Source organism: Alexandromys fortis, unplaced genomic scaffold, assembly GCF_014885135.2.
Source record: "Alexandromys fortis isolate MF-2015 unplaced genomic scaffold, M_Fortis_MF-2015_v1.1 scaffold_158, whole genome shotgun sequence".
Taxonomy (NCBI): domain Eukaryota; kingdom Metazoa; phylum Chordata; class Mammalia; order Rodentia; family Cricetidae; genus Alexandromys; species Alexandromys fortis.
In genome coordinates, this window is record NW_026068039.1 from 1,076,397 (window position 1) to 1,099,474 (window position 23,078).

The 23,078-nt window shown below is 47.1% G+C and overlaps 1 protein-coding gene across 1 annotated transcript in view; it reads left to right on the forward strand.

Moving 5' to 3' along the window:
- The first annotated feature begins 12,122 nt into the window (after positions 1-12,122).
- Add2 (adducin 2) overlaps positions 12,123-23,078 on the forward strand; it is a 45,390-nt gene continuing 34,434 nt past the window's right edge. Inside the window, exons 1-4 of the mRNA XM_050165471.1 lie at positions 12,123-12,231; positions 14,405-14,503; positions 17,635-17,851; positions 19,505-19,643. Coding sequence (XP_050021428.1) covers positions 17,669-17,851; positions 19,505-19,643 — 322 coding nt within the window. The 5' untranslated portion in view covers positions 12,123-12,231; positions 14,405-14,503; positions 17,635-17,668. The remainder of the gene's footprint in view (positions 12,232-14,404; positions 14,504-17,634; positions 17,852-19,504; positions 19,644-23,078) is intronic.

Here is a 23,078-nt window from a genome sequence, read left to right on the forward strand (position 1 = left end):
CCTCCTCCACCTCCTCCCTCACTACCTCCTCCCTCACTACCTCCTCCACCTCCTCCCTCACTACCTCCTCCCTCACTACCTCCTTCACCTCCTCCTCCACCCCTTCTCCATCTCCTTCTTCCACCTCCTCCTTTTAATAAATGATATTACAGGATGATTCCTGAAGTACATTCGATAGGATTATAATCTGAGAGGGTAAAAACATGGGTCACAGGGGCTGCACAGGACATCTTTTCTTTTCTTTTCTTTTCTTTTCTTTTTTTTTTTTACCATAAATAAGGATTCTCATCTTGCTTGTCAGACTCGTAGAAAATTATAGGTTTATGTCTGAGAGAGGAGTAGGCTATACTGAAGGTCACAGATGCTTAGGCCTAAAGCATGCTCACTGCTGTTTTAATGTTCTTATTCAAAATACCTTTCTGTAAAAGGAATACTTTCTCTGTGTAGGAGCCCTTCACAGCAAAGTTTATTAATTGGGTACTGGGATCATTGACTCTCTGTGGAGAGATTGTTTTATCCAGATTTTAGCATCAAGAGCTCCTTTCCCTTCCTATATCCATTCCTTTCCCCCAGCCTTTAATCCTGCCTCTGTCCCCACCACCACCCCATAGACAAAGGTATCTGAACACTTGATCCCCTGTTGGTGGTGCTGTTTGTGTCTGTTCAGGAGACGTCGCCTTCCTAGAGGAAGTACTTCCCTGGGGCTGAGGAGGACTTTGAGAGTCTCATGCTGTTTCCCATTCATTCTCTGCTTCCTGCTTGCATTTGAAGATGCGAATTCTCAGGTTTTTGCTCCAGCCATCACACCTGCCACGCCCCCCTGCTATGGCAGACTCTGGAATTGTACGTCCAAGTAAACCTTTCCTTCTTTATGTGGCCTTTGGTCATGGTGTTTATCATTCCAACAGAAAGTAACCAAGACACTCAATGAGATTTAGAAATGATGCTCACTACTGCCTTCTGGACCTGTGGTCAGCTTGCCTGACTGAGCCATGATGCCTTCTGCCCTTAGTGTATATGTGTGCTCCTGTGTGCATGCATGTGCAAGTGCATGTGTGTACTTGTTCTCATTAGTGGCTGTTTAACTTACACGTATTCTTGTGGTTGTCTTGACTATGGTACAACGGTGGGGGCCTGCCTTGGAGAGCATCTGTGTCCAAGGACCTGATGTGATGAACTTACATGTCACCCACAACTTCAGGGAGTCACACTAAACTCTGCACGTTACTTTGTTCACATAATAGGGAGCACCGAGTTATTTCACATTTTCCATCCCAAGGCTGCTATTCAGAAAAGAAATAAGATTTTTTTGACACTATCTTCCACTGGTTACAAATGGTAGCAATTGCCTGTGGGACTCTTGAGAAATTATGAAGTGTTAATTAACAGAAGCACTGAGTATTTAAAATGCACAGGATTTTTAAATAACTATGGAATCAAACCTACTTTGCAACGTTCTAAAACCATCTGGTCTGAAAATCTGAGGACTTAAATTCTGCTGCATATATTAAGAAATATATCTGGGGCCTTCTGGAAATGGTTGCATTTTTTTTCTTCTCTGGATGTGGAAACAGGCCTGGCAGTTGGCCATGGACTGGTGATGGTTATGTCCTGGCAAGCTTGGCTTGCTGCTCGTGTCTGGAAGCCTATTTAGAGGACTAAATGACAGGGATCCTGGCTGAGACAGTGCAGGATGGATTAGCAACATGTTGTCATGGGAGGCTCTTTCCCAGGAGGTCACACTGACACCACTGCTGTGGATTTTTAAAGATGAGCATGAGTGACCAGAGAAACATGGCAGAGAGTTAAGGTCTTGTCTTTCTTGAATATGAAATGGAAAATGTAGGATTTCTTATACATCTATTTTTTTTCTTATTTTCAAAATGCATTGCATGGATAAAATGTATCTTGGTCATATTCATCCCTGTTCCCTCCCTCCAACTCCCCTCTGCCTCCCAACACATCTCCCTCACAAATTCATGTCCTTTTTTTTTAAAAAAAAAAAACCCAGTGAGTCCTATTTGTTGATGCTCATATGCACATAGGTATAGACTCATCCCCTGGGGCGTGGCCGACCTATCAGTGGACACCCCACTATGAAAGAGATTCTCCCTCTCCTAGCAGCCATGAACTGCCGATAGCTCCTCAGCTAGTGGTGGGGCCTTGGGAGCCCTTCCATGATCAGTGTTGAATTTCTAACTAGGTTGGTCTTGGCCAGGTGGCCACAGCTGCTGTGAACTGATGCATAGCATTCATGTTATATCTAGAAGACATCCCACAGCTCACCTCCTGTCCCCTGGATCTGACATCCTTTCCGTCCACTCTGCCATAAATGAGCCATGATGTAGGAGTCAATACAGATGTTCCAGCTATGGCTGAGGGCTCAACAGTCTCGTCCTCAGCACGTCTGAGGTTTGTGAGTCTGCATTAACCACTGCACACTGCAGGAAGGAGCTTCTCTGACCCAGGTAGAGAGACATAAATTATAAAAGTTTAGAAGATAGTTTGACAATGTGAGTATTTAGCAAACGACATCAAAACGTTCTGTCCTAGAGCCTATGACTTCCCTAGCCATGGCTTTTTGACCGTATTTGCAATACCAGGCATAGATTCCCTCCTTAGGGTGATGACTCCCAGTGGATGAGAGCTGGCCCCTGTTCTATCTGCTTTGTGGTCATCTTGGCTATGGATGGTGAAACTTTCTAGATGACTTTTGTGAAGCATTTTAGAGATATCACCATGTGTGTGGAATGGCCTGGGAGGATGGAGGAAACCGTCCAGGGGAAAGTGAGCCATGCAGGTCCGCAACATCTGCCCACTGCTGTCCCCACTTTCAAAGGGTAAAGCACAAACTACGGCAAGGCTGAGGCCGCTCACTCCACCTCAGCCTGCAGCCCATATATCAATGGCTGTCTTCCCCATCCATCATGCATGCCCAGATGTCTGAGAGGCAAAGGTACAGTTCTAGTCTTTTTGGATCAGGGCTTTGCTTATTTTTTCTCTTTTTAAAAGTTATATTTGTTTATTTGTGTGTGTTCTTGAAGGTATATGGGGGCATGTAGGATCAGAGGATAACTTGCTGGAGTCAATTCTCTCCTGCCGCCATATGGGTCCTGGGGATTGAATTCAGGTCATCAGGCTCTAGGTGGCAGCTGCCTTGACCTCTGAGACATCTCAGTGGACCAAGCACTTTCACTTTATAAAACATTATGATAACTGATTTAATAATGGTTTATGGGTCAGATCAAGTTCATCAGAATTAGTAATGTAGGCTCCTAATTGTCCCAGGAATTCCTCAGACCTCCAAGAACCTGGGCCACAGAAGTTCTTTTAAATTTTTTCCTATAAAAACCAAAAACAAGCCTAGTGAGACTATAAAAGCCTAAACAGAGCGCCACACTTTAGGATGACTGGTCTCACTGTACAGAGTGCCACACTTTAGGATGACTGGTCTCACTGTACAGACTGCCACACTTCAGGATGACTGTTCTAACTGTACAGAGTGCCACAGTTAGGATGACTGTTCTCACTGTACAGAGTGCCACAGTTAGGATGACTGTTCTCACTGTACAGAGTGCCACAGTTAGGATGACTGTTCTCACTGTACAGAGTGCCACACTTCAGGATGACTGTTCTCACTGTATAGAGTGCCGCACTTCAGGATGACTGTTCTAACTTTATAGACATTTGCTGAGATGTATAGAGTTTGGAATGGGCATGTGTTTGAGTGGCTTCCTTCCTCTTGCTGTGTGATGTTTTCATCTGTGAGTTCATTACGGCCAAGTGATTCTATATAAAAGAAAGGAAAAGAACAAGCTGGCTCTTGATTGACCTGCTCAAGGGTGATGAACTAGAGCTGTCAGGACCCATTAGCACTGCCTGGGTGAGCTGCTATTCAGTTCAGAAACACTGACTGAGCTCAGCGACAAGTACCACCAAAGGTCAGCAACTTTCATCCGCTGCTAAAGCCAGAGCTTCCAAGCACTGAAACCGTGGCCCAGAGTCGTGGTTGTTTAGATCTGCAGTGATGCTTAGTCTTCATGTTCTCTGCTGTAGCGGCACTCTGGGTCTATTTCACTGGCACCAGGAAGTACACCAGCTCTGTGCGTGTGCATGCCACAGCAGCTCTCTGCCATGGTGTCTGTTACTTTCCTCTTTGCCGTGACGAAAGCCACGAAGGAAAGGTAAGGTTTACTTTGACTCACAGTCAGAGGCAGGGAAGTCATGTGGCAAGGACCTGAAGCTGCTGACCATATTGTGTCACAGTCAGGGAGCAGAAGAGTGCTGGTGCTAACCCCTCTCTCCTTTCTATACAACCTGGGACCCCAGGCCATAGAATGGTGCTGCTCAGTTAGGTCTTCCCAGCTCATTAACATAAGCTAGGACCCACACAGAGATCTTTCTCCTTAGCAATTCTAAATCCAGGCAAGTTAGTAATCAATACTGATGATTACAGCCTCCGTGGTCTCATGACCTTTTCCTCTCAGTGTAAAATAGCTCCCCACTAAGGACTCCAGTGATGGTATTTTTAGGGTCCAGCTCAGTAATTAAGGGTAATCTCCTCACAAGACATTTAACTTAATTGCTAAGACTTTACCATATGAGGCAATGTTCACAGCACTGGATGAGCCCACAAATGCTGTGTAAGGATGGAAGAGTCAGGGAGACAGCAGACGCAAGTGCCTTGACTGTGCACAGCTTTAATGGAAAGCTGACAGCTAATTCTCTTTTTCCTTACAAAGAGGTCATCAAGAAGAACAGGTAAATGTTCCCCCTTCAATGGCCGCCATGTGGAAATGAGACCCACAGTGACAGAGAGACTTGTCCGAGGTCCACAACTGCTGGATCCCTAGCATCCACAGCCCTGGAGAGCTGGAGCAAGACTCAGCTCTTGGTGGAGCAGGCACCAGGGAGAATAAACATGTTTATTCCATTCCGATAACTTCCACTTCTCACCACGGCACACGTTCCCATGAACAGCAATTGATGGCGTGAAACCATGCAGCTCACACCTGCTACGTGGGCAGTGTCTTACTTTCCTATTGCTATGCACAGCAGCTCTTATAAAGGAGAACTTATAATTGAGACTGGCTTACAGTTTCAGAGGTTTAGTCCTTAACATCATGGCAGGAAACATGGCGGGATGCAGGTAGACATGGTGCAGGAGGAGGTAGTTGAGAGTTCTACATCTTGATCCATGGGGCAGCAGCAGAAGACTGTGTACCACACTTGGCATAACTTGAACAGATGAGGCCTCAAAGCCCACCCCCATGGTGACACACTTTCTCCAGCAATGCCATGCCTGCTCTAGCAAGGCCACACCTCCTAATAGTGCCATTCCCTATGGGCTTATGGAGACCATTTTCTTTCAAACCACCACAGGCAGCTAATGTGTGTCTGTCTCTTGGCTAATCCTTTCCATCTGTGCTGGACTTCATGCTAGCACCCTCAGTTTGTGTCTACTCCTGTATGTAACCCCTCCCTGAATTTATCTCACGAGCTCTGACCTCCTTTTGTATGGTGAGAGATGGGGTCTACTTCCCTAGTTCTCTCTTTCTTGACCCCACAAAAGCCTCAGGTTTGTTTGCCATTTACACTTTTGTTTTTCTCATGCTTAAAAATCTCACCCCTCACTTATGTGTTCCACACTTGACTCCAAAGAGCCAGGAGTCCCAGGGCACAAATGTGTCAGGATCTGGGTGGACATAGCCTTTTACACATACAATGTGTCCAGGCCATAGGGACAGGGATGAGCTAGAAGCCCCACAGCCCATACTAGAGTTCACCAGCAAACAGCATTGCTGCTGACCCCATCTTCAGCTGCTCTAACAGAATTTTAGAGACTGGGTCATTTATGAAGAATAGAGGTTGTAATACTTGATACTGATTGTCAATTTGACAGGATGTGTAGACAGGCCATGAGCGTGCCTCTGGAGGCTTATCTGACTGGGTTAACTGACATGGGAAGACTCACCTAAAGCCAGCAACAAGTATTCCCTGGGCTGGGTTTCCTGTACTGCATACAAAGGAGATAGCAAGCTGGAGCCCAGCACTCATCTCTCTCTGCTTCCTGAGTTTGGATGCCCTGTGACTAGCTGCCTCAAGCTCCTGCCATCATGCCTTCCCTGCCATTGTGGACTGTTCCCTCACATTGTGAGCCAAAGTAAACCCACCCTTTCTTCAGGAGCTTTGGTCAGGGCATTTATCACGGCAACAGGAAGTAGGTACAACAGAGGATTCTACAGCTGATGGTTCTAGAGGCAGAGTCTATGGACATCCTACGCCAAGGAAGCACACACAGGCAGACAGATCAGCCTCACACATCCTTTGGATCAGAACCAGCTTGGAGACCATGACCTAAACTAAGCGAGTCATGAGCATCTTGCCTTCCTGACCCAATAATCTCCTGGAGGCCAAGCCTCTTAACACTATTGCCATAGCAATTAAGTCTTAAGACGGGAAAGGGACATTCTGACAACAGCACATCTCAGAAGGGAAGGTGGAAGACCATTAAGATGCACTGCAGCCCCAAATCTGTGTCCTTAGTACACAAGTTTGGGCAGTGATTTATTTTATATTTTAAATAGTTAAATTGTCAGTAATCTTCACTGGGGTGATTTAACTGTAGCCTCTAGACTTAAGCTTGGTTGAGTCCATAGCTGTCAAGCTCTGTGCAAAGCCAGAGCTTTCTGTATAATTGTATGAGGACTGCCCCTGCCCATAGGGAACAAATGAAGAAACTGAGGTTAGGAAAAGTAAGCCCTTTGGGCCAGTGAGCTGTCTCAGTGGGCAAAAGCATTTGCCACCAATTCTAATGACCTGACTTTGTCACACAGAATCCATATGGTGGAAGGAGAGAACTGACTCTCCGACTGACCTCCACACATGGTGCGTGTGTGCACGTGCGCGCACGCACAGGGAGGAGAGGTAGGGAAAGAGAAGGAGAGAAGAACTGAGATTCGATACTGAACTTAGCTATTATTTCCAGGGTTATTAGGGTCAGAGGCTAGGCCCCAGGAGCCCTAACAAGTCAGACTAGGCCACCTGGCCTCAGTAAGTCATCAACCTTAGACAAGTTGTAGTCCGTTGCATAAATGACCCATCATAGTCTCTGCCTCAGTTTCTCCTACAAGGGGGTCTGACAAGTTGCAGGCACGGTGCACACTCCCTTTGCAGAGGATAAACTCCTCTGGCTGACTTCATCCAGGCTTTTCCTTCTCACAACATGATGTCCCTGGGGAAATGCCAACAGTCTTCTAGCCAAAGAGAAGATCTCCAGAGTATCCTCAGGACGGCCACACTGTCACAGTGATGCCAACATTCTTCCTGAAGAAAGACAGTTTGGAATGCTTTAGAACTGTTTACTGCCCTCTAGTGCTCCTCATTTTCTTTGTTCTTTCCCCAAAGTTGGGAATATGCAGGCTGGAAATGAATCCCAGAGAAATTTGGAATATTAACCGCCCCTATTGAACATCTGCTACATGCTGGTCTCCCCTCCACCCATCCCCATTTCTCTGTCTATTTGTCTCTCCCTCCCTCCCCCCTCTTGTGTCTGTGTGTGTGTGTGTGTGTGTGTGTGTGTGTGTGGGGGGAGGGGGAGAGAGAGAGAGAGAGAGAGAGAGAGAGAGAGAGAGAGAGAGAGAGAGAGAGAGAGAGAGAGGAGAGAACCCAGGGCCCTATGCATTCCAGGGAGCAGTGTCTCTAGCTCTTTAGTGTTTTCATCAGCTCATCAAATCAGAGATCAGGGTGGTGAAGTCTCCTCTTTCATCTCGCACTAGGCTCTCCTCACCTGTGACGTTGTGGTGCGTGCTGTTTTATAGAAGAGGAAGTGGCTTTCTCATCAGAAAACAGATAAGCAAAACCTGTGTGGGAGCTGGGACATTAAGCCTGCCCATGTCCTTGACTTCAGGATGCAGTATTAGGCAGAAGCAGGCATTGACAGAGAGGCACCCATGCATGCTTATAAGGCTGCTCAGGCCTCGTGGGCTGTTTTCTCTTTGGCATCTCTTAATTTGTTCACCTGGCAAGGACATGCTCCCTACCATGAGGATAGGATGACATTAATTTCTTTATAGTATATGTGTTTGTACATGTGTAGGTATGTGTAGGCATGCTCAGGAGACCCAATATTGATGTTGAAAACTATCCTTAATCGCTCTTCCACCTCATTTATTGAACAGGATCACTTAGTCAAATGTAGAGCTCACTGATATGGCTTCTCACATAGCCAGCTTGCTTTGGGGAATTGGTCTCTGTCTTTCAAGGCTTGAATTACATATGGCTGGCCACCCACAAACAATAACATTTACTGGAATCTGGGAGTCTGATCTTTGGTTTTCATGCTTGGGAGGCAAGCGCTTTTAACTCCCAAGCCATCTCCACAGCTCCAGCAACACTGACTTATAACTTGGGTTCCCAAACTTTATCTATTCTAAGACACGCTTCCCTTCATTTAAATAATCTGAGAACTGGGATGTGTCTTCTAACCAAAGGTAATTTATAACCCAGGGTGCTTCCTCTTTTAGGCTGTGGTTTAGATGAACATGGTGGTGCTGATGGTTATTTTTAGAGCTTATCCTAATACCAGATTTGATGCCTCCCCTACATCCCATCCCTACCTCCAACCCCCGCTTTGGAGACTAGCTTCTGTGCCCGCCTGTGTGACTCACGCCTGTGTCATTCTCTCGAACAGGAGGTGTCCTGAGAGCGAGGCTGACTGGATGGCAGCATCTGCCACTTGGTCCTCCTATCATGACCTCTAGCTTCTTCCTTTTGTCAGTGGTTTTATGGCCTTTGGGGAAGTTAAGATGGAAGATGAGAGATCATATTTTAAGATTTGTGGCCTCAACTGGTTGTTGAATCTGCTGCTAGGAGCTCACCCCCCCCTCCCCATCACTATAAATGAGCTTAGTTGAATTGAAATTTTTAAGCTAGGAGGGGGTGGGCTAGCTCACTCACACTTAGGCTTTAAAGTCTCTAACCCAAGGTGGCCTTGTTAGAGCAGAAACTGCCTGGGAGGTAGAAGGTTGAGATCATTGTGAACATCACATTCATTCCCAGAAGGGAAAGATTGAGATAATTATGTGAACATTACACTCATACCCAGAAGTCATGTGGTTTCCTGATAACATTTTCTAGAAGCTATTTCCCCCCAAGGTTGCATTGGGGGACTTGATTTTTACCTTATCTGAAATTATGGTAAAAGGAAAGCAAAAGTGTCTTGAGGGGCATTGAGATGACTAGGAAAATATCAGTGCCACAACCAGGAAGAGGACAAACAAGGACAGGAGATCCCACACTTTAGTGTCCTAAAGGGACCCCACAGTCAGGCGGCAGTGTCTCATGCCTTTAATCCCAGCACTCGGGAGGCAGAGGCAGACAGATCTTTGAGAGTTTGAGGTCAGCCTGGTCTACAAGAGCCAGTTTCAGGACAGGCACCAAAGCCACAGAGAAACCCTGTCTCAGACCCCACAGTCAGTGCAGTGGGATGGAAGTAGAAGCCTAGATTTTACAGGCAATAGTCTCAGAGAAATAAGGAATTATGTAAGAGAAGGGTGCCTGCTGAAACAGGCTCAGAAACTCTAATCAGTTGCTCTGAGGTCTGCCTTCCATTTAGTGAGCTACATCCATTGCCCAGACTGTTTCCTCTGGTCCTCTGCATCCTGCAAGGATGACTCCTTTAGAGAAAGGACAAGGATAACACACCTGGATGCTTCGTAAGTGTTAGGCAGGTTGAAAACGAGAACAAATAATTTTGGTCACAGTTGTCAGGGATTTATTCCATGGCTGAATGGTCCCATTACTTTGGGGCTGTGACAGCAGGGTACACCATGGTATGAGCCCATGATGAAGGAGTCTGCCCACCTCATGGCTGGGAGTAAAAAAGAGGACAATCCTCTTTAATAGCACACTCCCATGATCTTCAAACCTTTCACCTCTTAAAGGTGTTTATATAATTTTCCCTTGTGTCCAATTGGTGAAAACAAAACACCACCCATTGACACACCCTAATTAAAAAAATAATTTACCTCATGTATTAAATGAGTGTTTATTTCTACTTCTAGTGGCCAAGGGTTTATTGCTGTGTTCATGGTAGAAGACATCATGGGCAGTTGTTCCTGGGAACTCTTGGCTGGGAGCAGGAGGACAGGAGACAGGACCTCAGGCAGCACTGTCACCTTAGACCAAACATAAGAATGCTGGGATGTTTGCACTTAGTCGGGTTGAATGTTTTGAAGGTGAACTTCACTGGGCTTTAGCACTCATGCCTGAATGTGAAGGATAGACAGGGTGACTACCTCCTAGGGCCTGGTGGATGGCCAGACAGCAGAGGTGAGAAAAGATGACTCAGAGGACACTCTGCCTCTGTAGCTATCTGCATAGTTCCCAAGGTAGCAGAGCTTTTCCCTGGAGGGATCCTGGGTAGAAAGTCAGACCCAGCCAGTCTGCTCATTCCTTTCAGTCTCTGCAAACCCAGAGCTTTCTACATGTCTCTCTTTCCCCTCATAAACACATGAAAGCCTCTTGGTTTGGGGCTCAGTAGCAGAGCTACCTATCATGTGTGTTAAGGCCCAGTGTTGAAGCCTCAGTGTTGGAAACTACATAGCTTCCATGCTGAGAACTGTTCTCCTCCACACCACCGAGGATGTAATGGCCCTCACCCTGAGAAGTTCTTCTGAGAGCAGGAACTGGGGATTCTGCCACTCACATCTCCAGCAGTGGGGCAGGGTCCTGCACGTGGTGGGTATTTTGTGAGAGGAACTGCCTTTGAGGTCAGGACCAGCAGAGCCCAGAGCTACTTTAGTGACCCAGCAGGCACAATAGTATGTGTAGGTGACCTATAGCCACCTGCCACCCTGCAGCCCAGCTTGCCAAAGTGAGTACTAGAGCTGCTTCTCTGACCCCTGCCTCCTAATGGCCACTTCTTCCTAAGATGGGGCCAGCTCAGTTCTGAGTCTGTTTGCTGGGAGCAGGAATCAGACTCTGCTCCCCAGGCTGGATGCTTCTGTTATGGATACAAGGCCTGGACTCTGGCCATTGGCTGATTTCCATGTTCCTGTCATACCACCACCACCACCGCCACAGCCACCACCATTCTATCTGGCCTGTGGCATCTGCTCACCTTCATTTGAGGCGGGGAGTGGGGGGGCAAAGAGACAAGTTGTCAATCAGATGTTTGAGAAACCCATGCTCTATTCTTGACCAGCTCAGAGTCCCAAAACTAGTCCCCAAGGCCTCAGTTCCCTGCCTGGAAAACCAAGATGCTGGCTCTTCATTGTAGGGCTGGGGAGAATGCCTGACTCAACCCAAGCAGCTGCTAAATTTCACAGCTCTGTGCACTGAATGATATCTGTCATTAAAATCTAAGTCAAGACCTCAGCTCTCATAAATGTGAACCCAAAGGTTCCAGCACTCTGTCTCTAGAAGCGCTGACCATGATCTGTTTCAGGTCAGGCCTGGCCTTCATTTCCAGGCCCTGAATCAAGATGGCCAGTTGACTATGTGTCTGCATACACGTCTGCTTCACTGTGTTATATGCCCCCTCATCTTCAATGAACAGAGCCTGCCTATGGCTCCCTGGATGGCTGGGAGATATCTCTCTCTCCCAGGTATCTTGTTCTGGTATCAGTTCCAGTTTCTGATACCCCGGCCCCTGAAGCTCACAACCAGTCCAAATGCAGTGAGAAGACACAAAGTGAGTCTGCCCCGTGGCTGTCATTCACAGCCACATGGGTTGATGGGAGCTGTCATTTAGAGCAATGGGTGGATGGGAAACTTACCTACTAGCCTCTTAGGGGTGAGGTCCTTAGCCATAAGCTTTTAACATCTCCTGGGCCTCTCTAGAAAGAGCATGCATCAGAAGTACCCAGGAATCAGTACTTGGGTGCACCCACGGCAGGCAGCAGCGAAGAGCTTTTTCCAGCCAGCAGGGTTTCAGGAGACTGACATCAATTTTACCACCTTTTCCCTTCCTCCTCTTTTTCTTCTTTTAAAAGGCCTTTGGTTCTACGTGACCACAGTGGTTATTATACGAGGCAGAACATGGAAGAATGTGGAATCATGTGGTGTGAGGCGTGGTGATAAGTGTCCCCACGATCCTGCCTTTATCTGAACATGGCAGGCAGGGTGTGGCTGAGTCTCTTATTTAACTGCCCACATCTATTCTGTATAAAAGCAGCAGGGCCACAGCCGCTGCCTCTTCTACTTGTGGGAGTCAAGGATCGGTGATAGGTGAGTGTGGGTTCTGATGCCATGTGTGAGGCCTGCAGCAAGAGCCTGTGGCTGCCATGCCCGTAACTGACCTGGAAGGGAACAGGCATCTGAGCCTGTGATAGAGGTGACCAGCCGGGTGAGGGCAGCTCATGGCTGTTTAGGTTCTGTGTGCCAAGCATGACTGACTGTTCTGATCTGGAGACACCCCACTGAAGTGGCAGGAGACAGTCACCCATCTCTTAAGGCACACAAGGCTTAATCTTTAGATTTTATCAATATCTTGCTATGTGGGTTCTCCCTGTGTCTATTTTGTTCTTTCCAGCCTCAGGGAGCCAGTGCACCCTCCAGGGACCTCTGGGATTTACTCTTAGTGAGACAGGGAGAAAAATGCCCTCGGCAGTGACTTGCAACACAGTTGTGACTCCAGCCTCCTAGGACCTGGAGCTGTGGAGGGCAAAGATCTGGCCACAGCTAGAGGAGCATCCAGGGCTCCAGGGCTTCCCGTGCAGACAGCAAAGGTCCTATGGGAGACAAAACTGGGGTAAGGGGCTATTGGAAAGTGAGAGGACTGTGGGTTGTGACGTAGTGTGGTGTGACATTACCTGCTTCTTGGACCCCTGGGGTCAGTGTTACATGTGAACTTTGGCTTGTTTGGAAGAATTAAGGATATGCTATTGTCAGTTCTGATGTCACACCTGAGACTTTCATCAAGTGCCTGCGGCCGGCCTTGCTCAGAGCTGACCTGGGATTCCGGGCAACTGGGCCTGTGACAGGGGTGACCAGAAGGGGAAGGACAGCTCGTGACTATTTAGGCCATGTGTACAGAGCCTACGACTGACTGACTGTCCTGGTCCAGAGACACCCACTGAAGTGGCAGGAAATTGCTGAAGTCTGTTTCAGACTGGCCTAAGGGTCAGCCTCTGGGCTGTACGTCAAAAGAGCACGGTGTTTCTAAGGTTGTGACTTAGTTCTCAGGGTACCTGTCACCTTTCTCTGTAAGGATCTGCCTGGCGTCTGTCTTTCCACTGTGTGCTCTGAGCTCCCCTCAGGTCTTCCTTGTCCTTAGGGCCTGGGGGCCTGGATGAACCTGGTGATGCTTTGTTGAACTGACCCTGCTTCCCAGTGCGCCATTAGTCAAATGTTTGCTTAGACACTTAGCATTTATCCAGCACCTACATTACATCAGTCCTGTGCAACACCTAGAACAGAGAAACATCAAAAACACAACGTGTTCCCCTGCCAGGCACTCTGGGCAGTGGCTGCCACTGTTGGGTTGCGAGATGAATGAAAGCAGAAAGTGACAGCTGGATTGATTGGACAGATTCCCCAGAAGGAAGACACTGGCGTCTCAGGAGGAGGCACAGGAGGAGATGTTCCCAGAAGACCCCACTGTCCCCAAGGATGATGAGCAGCTTCAGAGCAAGATGGGAATAGAGGGTTTTTGCAGGCGTGACTTCTCTGTGTCTGTTGGATGTCAGCAGCTTTCCCCTTTAGATGGTCCACCTGCCCAGTCCTGACTGGCTCCATTCCTACTTTGCATTCTATGTGAAGTTATTTCCAGTCCTAGGCTCCCCCACTTTCCTGGGGTGTGGTATCCTTCAGGCTGTTTCTGTCTCTGGGGAGGAATCTGAGGATTCCTCCCCCAGCACCTGTCAGTCCAGTGACTGTTAGTGGAGCATTTGAGGAGGTCTTGGGCAGGAGTCCTTTCTCCTGGCACCGTACTCTGATTCTCCCACTCCCAGAGCAACTGCAGTTGCTACCTCCTCTTCCTTCTGCCTCTTCTCCCTCTGCCTCTTCCTTTTCCTTTTTACCTCTCCCCTTCCTCCTCTTCCAGTCTTCCTTGTTCCCTACTCCTTTTCTCCTTTCTTCTATTTCCACTCTTCCTCCTCTGCTTTCTTCCTCTCCTCTTTAGGCCTTCCTTCCTCCCTTCCTTCTTTCCTGTGTGCTTTGACTCCTTCCTTTCCTCCCTTCTCCCTCAACCTGCACCTAGAAAATAGGGTCTTAAAGAAAGTTTTTATCCAGTTATAAAGGCAACAGGAGCCTTCTAACCTATTGATAGTCATGCCTAACTTTAAAACAATCATCTCCAGATCATTTTTAAGTGCATCCTAGCATCTGTGGCTAAGTCAGATGAAGAACCTCAGTGGCGGTAAGTGTGGAATGGTACTGATGTCTGCCCTTTTGTTTGCAGTTCCCACTTGGCTGTGTGACGTGTGGCTGTGCCAGCCCTCCTAGTTGTGAAGATCCAGTACTGAAGACAGACATTGGACAGGCCTGGTTCAGCCCACTGGTAAGTGGTCGGTGGCTTTTGGAGGCCATGGTGGAAGTTGACTGAGGGAGACACTCTAGACACTCAAGTCTTTCCTCTGAACTCCAGTATCTGACTAGGAACTACATAGAATATTTTTAGCTCCACACCAGGTCCCATCCCTAGGAGTGCAGAAGCCCTCTGCAGTATCCAGAGACACTAGCTCAGAGGAAACAATGTCAGCCAGTGCCCCCTCCTCCCTTATCAGCTGCTCCTGATGGTGGGGCATCCTTTCTCGTGCTCCCATGAAAATCTGATGTCTGCAGTCTCCCACTACCCACAGGGGTGTAAGCCCCAGCATACAGAGGGAGCTTAGTGCAAAGGCGTGGATCATTTGTCTTTTAATGGGACCCGACCTGTAGGAGGAAAGGAGAACCAGGGGGAGAGAGAGTGAGAACATGAATGTGAGAATGTGTATGCGTGTTTATGGCATGAAGCAGAAGCTCTTAACTTCTAATTGTGTTCCATGTCTGTTCTTTCGGGGTAACCAGACTCTCCTGGGAGCTCGCTAAGGGCTCAGAGCACTCACCTTTTTTAAAGCACAAACTCTAGCTTCCTTGAAAGGAGCACATGATGAGTAACAAAAAATCTTTGGGACATTTAACAAATTCCAGAGAAGTTTTGAATCTTGGGGCAGGAACTGGGGCAGCATCCCAGAATCTCGCCTCCATCACAGCTAGCCCAGTGATCTCTGGGCTGATGCATCGTTTTCCTTTCTACGTCCCTTGTGTTAATAGAGTTAAAGACTGAATTGGCTTCTTGGGCTGAAACACACCATTATGGTTACTTAGTGTGCACCTGCTTACAAATGAATCCCTGCCTTTCCTCAGGAAGTTCCTAATGAGAGATTACACCCCCTCAGAGACACCCAGAGCGACTAAAGACTTGATCACAATGGCTAGGTACCATGTCTTAAGTGTTCACATAACAAACTTTACTATCCCTTAACTGATGCTCAGTGGTTAGGTGAACTGGCCAAAGACCACACAGCTTCTAAGTGACATTGCTGAGATTTGAACCCAGATGGTTTTGTTTCAGCATTGCTACCTTTACCCACTGAGCCATCTTCAGGTACCTGCTCACCACCAGCACTGTGGAAGGGGATTACAAAAAAGGTGCCCCACTTTCACAGAATCCCAGTTCCCTGGAGACAGAGTTAGAGCCATGCTCATGGGAGCACATCTGGAACCATGGACTGAGCCCTGAGCAGGGAAGATAGCCAGCGAGCCGCCAGACGTGGCAGGGCAGCTGCTCTGCAGTGGAGATGAGAGGACCAGTGTCTTTCTGCTAGACAGAATGGACCTAACTCAGGAGAGCTCAGAACCAGCTGTGCTGGGCCACAGCACCCGCAAGCCCAGGGAAACAGGAATCTTGGTACTTCTGGAACTGGTGGCCTAGAGTCCTAGGAGGGTGTGTGTTGGGTGTATGTAGTTCACATGTCCATGATCATCCCAGAGGTGCTTGCTTCCACTTTGAAAGCACCCAAGGCTCAGGGCTTTGAAAGTGCTATGGAGATTGGTTTGCTACTGTGGTACCAGGTAGAGCAGTGGCAGCCGAGTAGGCAGAACCCATGGGAGAACTTCTGGATACAACCCAGAAAATCTGCTGCCTCATGCAAGCCTTCACAACTCGGATGGGATGTGTCCTCTGCACCTGTTTTCCAGTTCTTTCTTACCTGCAAGGCCCAGGGATGAGCTGGATGGGGAGCAGAATGGAGGCACAGTGACCTCCAGGGCTGGATTGGCAGGAAATTCCCTTGTCCCAGGACATCCAGATCCTCCATCCTTCCGTCTCTCCTACGTGGATCTGGCTCCACCTTCCACAGCCATGTATGGTCTGCGCTGGAAGGAAGCCCAATGCCATTCTGTTCTCCCCTCAATGTGAGACAGATAAAGTGAGGCAAAGAGGAAAAGGGACCCCTGTGTCCTCGCAGGTGTCAAGGGTCAGAGCTGTTCAAAGTACCAGTGTCTGGCTTTAGTCCAGACCTACTCACCAGAAATGGCCCAGCCTCAGGACCCTCTCTCCATTTAAAGTATAAATGAGGCTCATAACAGCTATGGACAGGCCCACTACAAAACCATAAACTCATTTAAAACACTGTGAGATTTTATTTTGCTTCTTTGGTGTAACTCAGTTGTGATATTCTCAAGTTTGAAGTTTGTAGATGACTATGGCTTAGAAAAGCCCAAAGCCAGATAGTCCTGACTCAGGTGAGATGGACAAATCTGCTCAGACGTCCCCAAGTACTCTGCGTTGACTTGCACGCTGCCAACTCTCTTTTAGAATTTTAAGATTTTTCTCTCCTCTCTCCCTTCCTCCTCCTCTCCATTCTTTCCTAACCCCAGTCCTTCATCCCCCATCTCTTGTTACCAAACATCTGAGCAGTAGGATCAGTCAGATGGTACCCATTGCAGGGCCTTTCATGTATCTCAGGCTGGACTTGAACTTTCTGTTTATAACTAATGATTACTTTGAAGCCTGAGTCTCCCGTTTCTACCTCCTGAATACTGGGATTGTGTAGGTATGTGTCCCCATACCCTGTTTGTTTGTGAGGAGCGGGAAAAATCCAACTCCTGGAGCATACTAGGCAAGAAATCTCCCAACTGAGCTATATCCTGGTTCCTGGCAGTAGTGTTCTTTTGTGAATTTCTCGACCATAGCTTTTGAAGAGACCTACAAAAATTATTTATATAATTTGTCCACAATGTTGGGCGAGGAGCCCAGCCAGTGCCTAGATGTGCTAGGCAAGTGCTGTTCACTATGAACCACACTCCCGCCCACTACAGTGAGGTCAGCCTTTACTGAAGTGCCATGGGTACCACCGCAGCTGCTGCCCTACTCTGTAAGGGCTCAGCACAGAAGGACTCTGAAAGGTTTGCAGGCTATATTTCCACTCCACCCAGGAAGCCTCCTCTAACACTCCGGTGTGACCAGTTCATCAGGACCCCTATTTGCACAACCCCGATGGTGCATTTAGCAGCCCCTATGGGTCATCATCCTAGGAGGCAGCCTGCCTTCTACCTGGAACAGGGCATGGTGGATCACACCCTTTGCCTCTGAAACCAGCTGGCCACTAGGAGTACAGTCCGTGCTCACCTGTCCCTCTTCTACAGGGTTCCAGGAGTAAGTTGAAGCCCTCGCAGGAACATGAGTGAGGACACAGTCCCTGAGGCGACCTCGCCTCCACCCTCCCAAGGGCAGCACTACTTTGACCGGTTCTCTGAGGATGACCCTGAATACCTGCGCCTTCGCAACCGTGCGGCTGACCTGCGGCAGGACTTCAACCTGATGGAGCAGAAGAAGAGGGTCACCATGATCCTGCAGAGCCCTGTGAGTGGGCAGGGCCTAGAGGGATGGTTTCCCCTGTGGCTCCTCTTCCCTCATTCAGGGTCTTGCCAGCTTAGGCCTGCTGAACAAGATGGGCCTGGCCATGTGGGTGTTAGATTGCCTCCCTAACCACTGGCCAAGGACAAACTTGGGGGCATGCATAAACTCTGCTTCTGAAAGTGGCAGAGATAAGACCCCTTCCCCAGTTTCCTCTGCCACATCTGAGCTTCTGTTTCCAGTCCTCCTTTCCTGCAACAGGCAGCAGATAGGACTGTGTAAACTGAAAGATGGGTTGCCATGGCCTGGCCTAGGGTACCCTTGGCTGAGTAGCATAGAGTATCCTGCTCACTGTAGGGAGAGTAGAGTCTGAATGTCCAGCCAGGGCTGAGGAAGGTAGTTAAGAGGAAAAATGGGATAGAAGCCAAGCTGACTTAGATGCCCCTGAGTCTACAGACCTGGGTGGATTGGTGCCAGGCTGCAGGGCCTCAGAGCTCATTCCCTAGGCAGGCAGTACACTGAAAGATGCATGGCTGAGGAGCTAAGAGTGCTTTTGGCCTCGGGATAGGAAAGAAGAGCAGGGGAGGGAGGAGGATAGGACATAGGCTGGGAAGTTCAAGGAGGAAGCTGACTTCTCCAGGGCCTTTTGGAACAGGGCATCCCATAGTCTGTGGGCAGTTTTCAGCAGGAGCGCACAGACTGCTCGGAGGAATGGGAAGGAATGAGCCTAGGGTGTTTGTGACACTGTGTCAGGATCCTGGAGGAAGACATCCGGTTCTTAAAGACCTTGGGGTGAGGCAACCCCCAGACATGCAGAGAGTCACCAGGAGGGATGGAGGGGTAGAGCATCACTAGCCCTGGCTGGTGGGTGAGGCAGGATATGGGGATGCAGGAGCCTTGCTTCCTGGCCCCTGTTAAGAGGATCCTCAGTATCATACAGCTTCCTGTTCCTCCCATGTTTCCTCCTACCACCTGGCCAGCAGCTAAGTTCCCAGTGTAGGGAACTGAAAACCTGAGCTTAGCATAGTGCATCACAGTGGAGGCACTGCAGAAATCCTCCAGTCCTTCTCCATCTCCTCCTATGCAAGCACTAAGAATGCCGAGAAACAGATGTATGAGGGGAGCCCTGGATGTGCTAATGGGGAAGGGGGGTGGTATACTTTCTCATTCAGTTAATTCTATCTATAGTGAAGTCCTACCATGCCTGGTATGGCCTTGGCTATCACTCATATAGAAGGGAGCCAGAATCTGGACTACCCCCACAGAAAATGAGGGCATAGGTCCACCCCCAGAGCCTCCTTAATAACCTATACAGCAACCTGAGGGCCTAGTGAACCTGCTTCTGGGGAACCTTCAGGGTTCTTAGCCCTTACTGAAGAGCTGGAAGACCAATCTCCTGGAGACCTACAGGAGCTGTTCTCTTGTGAGGAGCTACAGGACGGGAGTGGGTTGAGATCATCCCCTGTGAAGTGTTCAGGGACCAGCCCCCCAGGGTTTTCTGTGCTCTCAGCTTCTAGGGATCTGCAGGGTCCTCAGTCCTCCTGTGGGGAGCTGGGCACCAATCCCTAGGGACCTGCTGGGCCTGCAGCCTCTTGTGAGGACCTGCTGGGCCCTCAGCTCTCCATGAGAACTGGGCTCCAACCCCTCCGCCTGCTGCAGTCTTTCAGGGAAGAGCTGGAAGGTCTCATCCAGGAACAGATGAAGAAAGGCAACAATTCATCCAACATCTGGGCGCTACGACAGATTGCGGACTTCATGGCCAGCACCTCCCACGCAGTCTTCCCAGCTTCTTCCATGAGTATGTGGGTGTCTGGGTATCTGCCAGGAGTGGGGGAGGAGGGATGAGGTAGGGAAAGGAGGAGGAAGCACCAGAAGCTGCTTGGTTGCTAGGCAATGGCCAAGCTGCCATTGCATTAGCAGGTCTGGGCAGAGAGATGCTTGGCTCTACTTCTGACGTTCCTGTGAATTAAAGACCCACAGGAGAATCATCTGGAAGGGTAGAGGCAACTTCAGGGGATGAGAAGAGATGCGTGGAACCAGGAGACCAGCCAGAATGGTGGCTATTGGGCAGTAGAGGAGCTATGGCTATGTGTGGGCTCCTTTCCTGGAATGTGCAGTTCTGCCCACAGCCTCGAAGCTGACCTTGCTCCATATGACTCAGATGTATAGGGTGATGGCTAGAGCTAAGGAAAACATTAGAGAAAGAGAAGCTAAAACCCACTCGACTGTGTTCTGAGAACTCCAAAATCACTGTTAGCAATATTTTGATGTATCTTTCCAACTTTTTCTTTTACTATAGATATCTTATTGAAATAAAGAATGCAATCATATTACACATATAATTTTAATGGCATATCAACTCAATTTTGCATCATAAATATGGTTCTGCAATATTTTTTGTGGTTGCAAGCCATTGAGTTGATTGTTCCCTATTAGATTTTTAGATTGTATTCAACTTTTTGATATTATTAACTACAATGTGGTAAACATACTGGTAAATAAATTTGGTGCTATATGCACAACTATCTTTTAAAGATAAATTATAATGAGAAAGATAAATTATAATGAGAAAGATAAATTATAATGAGAAAGATAAATTATAATGAAATAGCGGAACTGTCTTCCAAAGACAAATTGCTAGAGGAATGCAAATATGTGTTTGAAGACATATGCATAATGCAGATTGTGTCCCTTTGCCATCCTGGAGAAAGAAGTTGTGCCAACCTTGCCCTCAACAGAATGTGGTGGGCATTGCCCTTCCTCAACCTTGTCTTAGACTGCTACCATTTCCTTTCCCCTGAGGCAGGCTGTACCAAAAACTTCATCTGTAGGGTTTTTTATTATAATAAAATGTTTATCTCATACTTTTCCAATTTTCCTATTACTGTATTTTGTATGAGTTTTCAAATCTTTATAAATTAATGCTGCTTCCCTATGACATGTCAAATATATTAGGTTTTTTTTCTAGTTTCTCCTTTGCCTTTTAACTTCGATCACAGCATTTTTCACGTTGTGTAGAGTATTTTCTCACAGAGCAGAACCCTCTGCTTTCCTTTGTGTCTTCTGCTCCTGGCCCCGTGCCTAGACAATAAGACAAAGGGCTGTAATTAGTCACCAATTATCTTAACCTCTTGTACAAATGTAGTCTATAAAGTAATTTTGGAGTTATTTTGTCAAGCTCTATTCTCCTATACCTTAAAATAGTCCTTTGGTGATTTTGATTGGGATTGATTTGGTAGAGGGATTGAAATTATTAATTTTTATTTTAAAATATAGCCTCCATGGGGGAGATGTGTGTGTGGTTGGTTCTTAGAACACTGTACCTAGCATGTGGGAGGTAATTTAACAGTATTTTCAAGAATTGATTTAGGATCTTCAGAAACAAGATATGTTTTCTGCTGGTTCTATAATATCTACCAGGAAATCTTACAAGTTATTTCTATACAATCTGACTGTGTCTTAAGCCCATCCAGGAAATAATATATAACTTCATTGTCACAAATGACTATTAAATTTTTTTCTTGAGTACACATACATATTCTTCTGCTTTTAAAAACATGTTTTTTATTCATTGTGTGAGTGTGTACACAAACATGTATGTGTGTGAATATTTATATGCTATAGCATGAGTATGGAGGTCAGAAGGCCCCCTACAGCAGTTGGTTGTCTCCTCCTGCATTGTGAGGCCCTTGGTGGCCAGCATTTTTACCCATTGAACCATCTGACTGGCCTTGCATTTTGGATATAGACAATCAAATAATCTACAAACATTGTCATTTTGCCTCCCTCTACCAGCATTTTGCCCTTGGCCTTATTTTTTCTAGTTTTCTGGTTTTATCCCATCAGGCTTTAGAACGGTGCTTAATAATTTAGAGAATGGGCATCCTTGTCTCGCATCTGACTTTACTGGAATTCTTTAACCACAAAGTTTGAGATCATTATTCTTTGTCATGTTGAGAAAATGTCTTTTACTTCTAGTCCATCGTAGACCTTTCTCAGAAATAGAATTTGAGTTTTATAAAATGCATTTGGGGCATTGATTCCTTTTTATTCCCCCTTGAACTACTGCCACAATGAGTTATATGATAGATCTCTAAATATTGGGCTCTTTTGAAATACATGAAATAAACCATCTCTGGTGTGTGTGTGTGTGTGTGTGTGTGTGTGTGTGTGTGTGTGTACAAGTTCCCATGTAAGCACACATGCCTGTGAAGACCAGAGTTTAACCTTAGGATTTGGTCTTCGGGAGTAGCTCACCACATCTTTGAGGCAGAGTCTCTCATAGCCTAAGTCAGCTAGGCTGGCTGCTCTTCTCTATTGCTCTTCCTGTCTCCATTCCCCAGTGCTGGGATTACAAATGTGTCCCAACATATTTGCCTTTTTTTAAAAAAAAAAAAAAGTGGGTTCTAGTGACGAGCAGAGAGGTCCTCCTGTTTGGGTGGCAAGTGCTTACCAACTAAGCCATCTCCTTGACCCTAGTTTCTTCCTCTGATGCATTGTTTTAGAAATTCTCTCCTGAGTTTTATTGTCAGAATTCTGTTAAGGATTTGTGTACACATATTCCCATGTGAGGTTGAGCAGTCCACTTCCAGGGCATTTAGCCATGACTTTTTAACACAAACCAGGGAGATCCACCTTTGTCCTTCCCTGGTGGAGTTTAAACAAGGCAGGAAAATCACCCTTGAAGGTTTGCAGCTCACTTGCAAAGTCATCCAGATCTGGAAAATTTTCGGAGATTCTTGACGTTCACCTCCAGTTTAGGGAATTTTAAATTTTTATTTTGCTGCTGTGTCATTAAATTTTGATCACATATTTTATATGAAATTATCTATTTCAATGAATTCTCTTTAAAACCAAGTGACTTACAATATTCTTTTCATTGTTGGCTTTTTGAGATGGCACCTGCTTGGCTTCTGCGGCAGTGTGCTCTCAGTTTGTCTTACTGAGCAGCTTGCATTTGCTTACTCATAGGTCGTACACACCAGTTCTTGGGATTACTTATTGGTCCTAAAATTTTTCCTGATTACTAATTTCTTTTCCAACATTGGGGATCAAATGCTTTGTATGTTCTAGGTAATCACTGCACCATCAAGCTATGTCCCAGCCTTTTGTGGGAAGAGGGGGAGCAGCGTCTAGTCACGTAGTTTTGACTGGTCAGGAGCTCTCTCCTCTCACCTTCACCTCACAAGCACTGGGATTACAGGTGGACATTACCTCATCTGGCATACTTTAG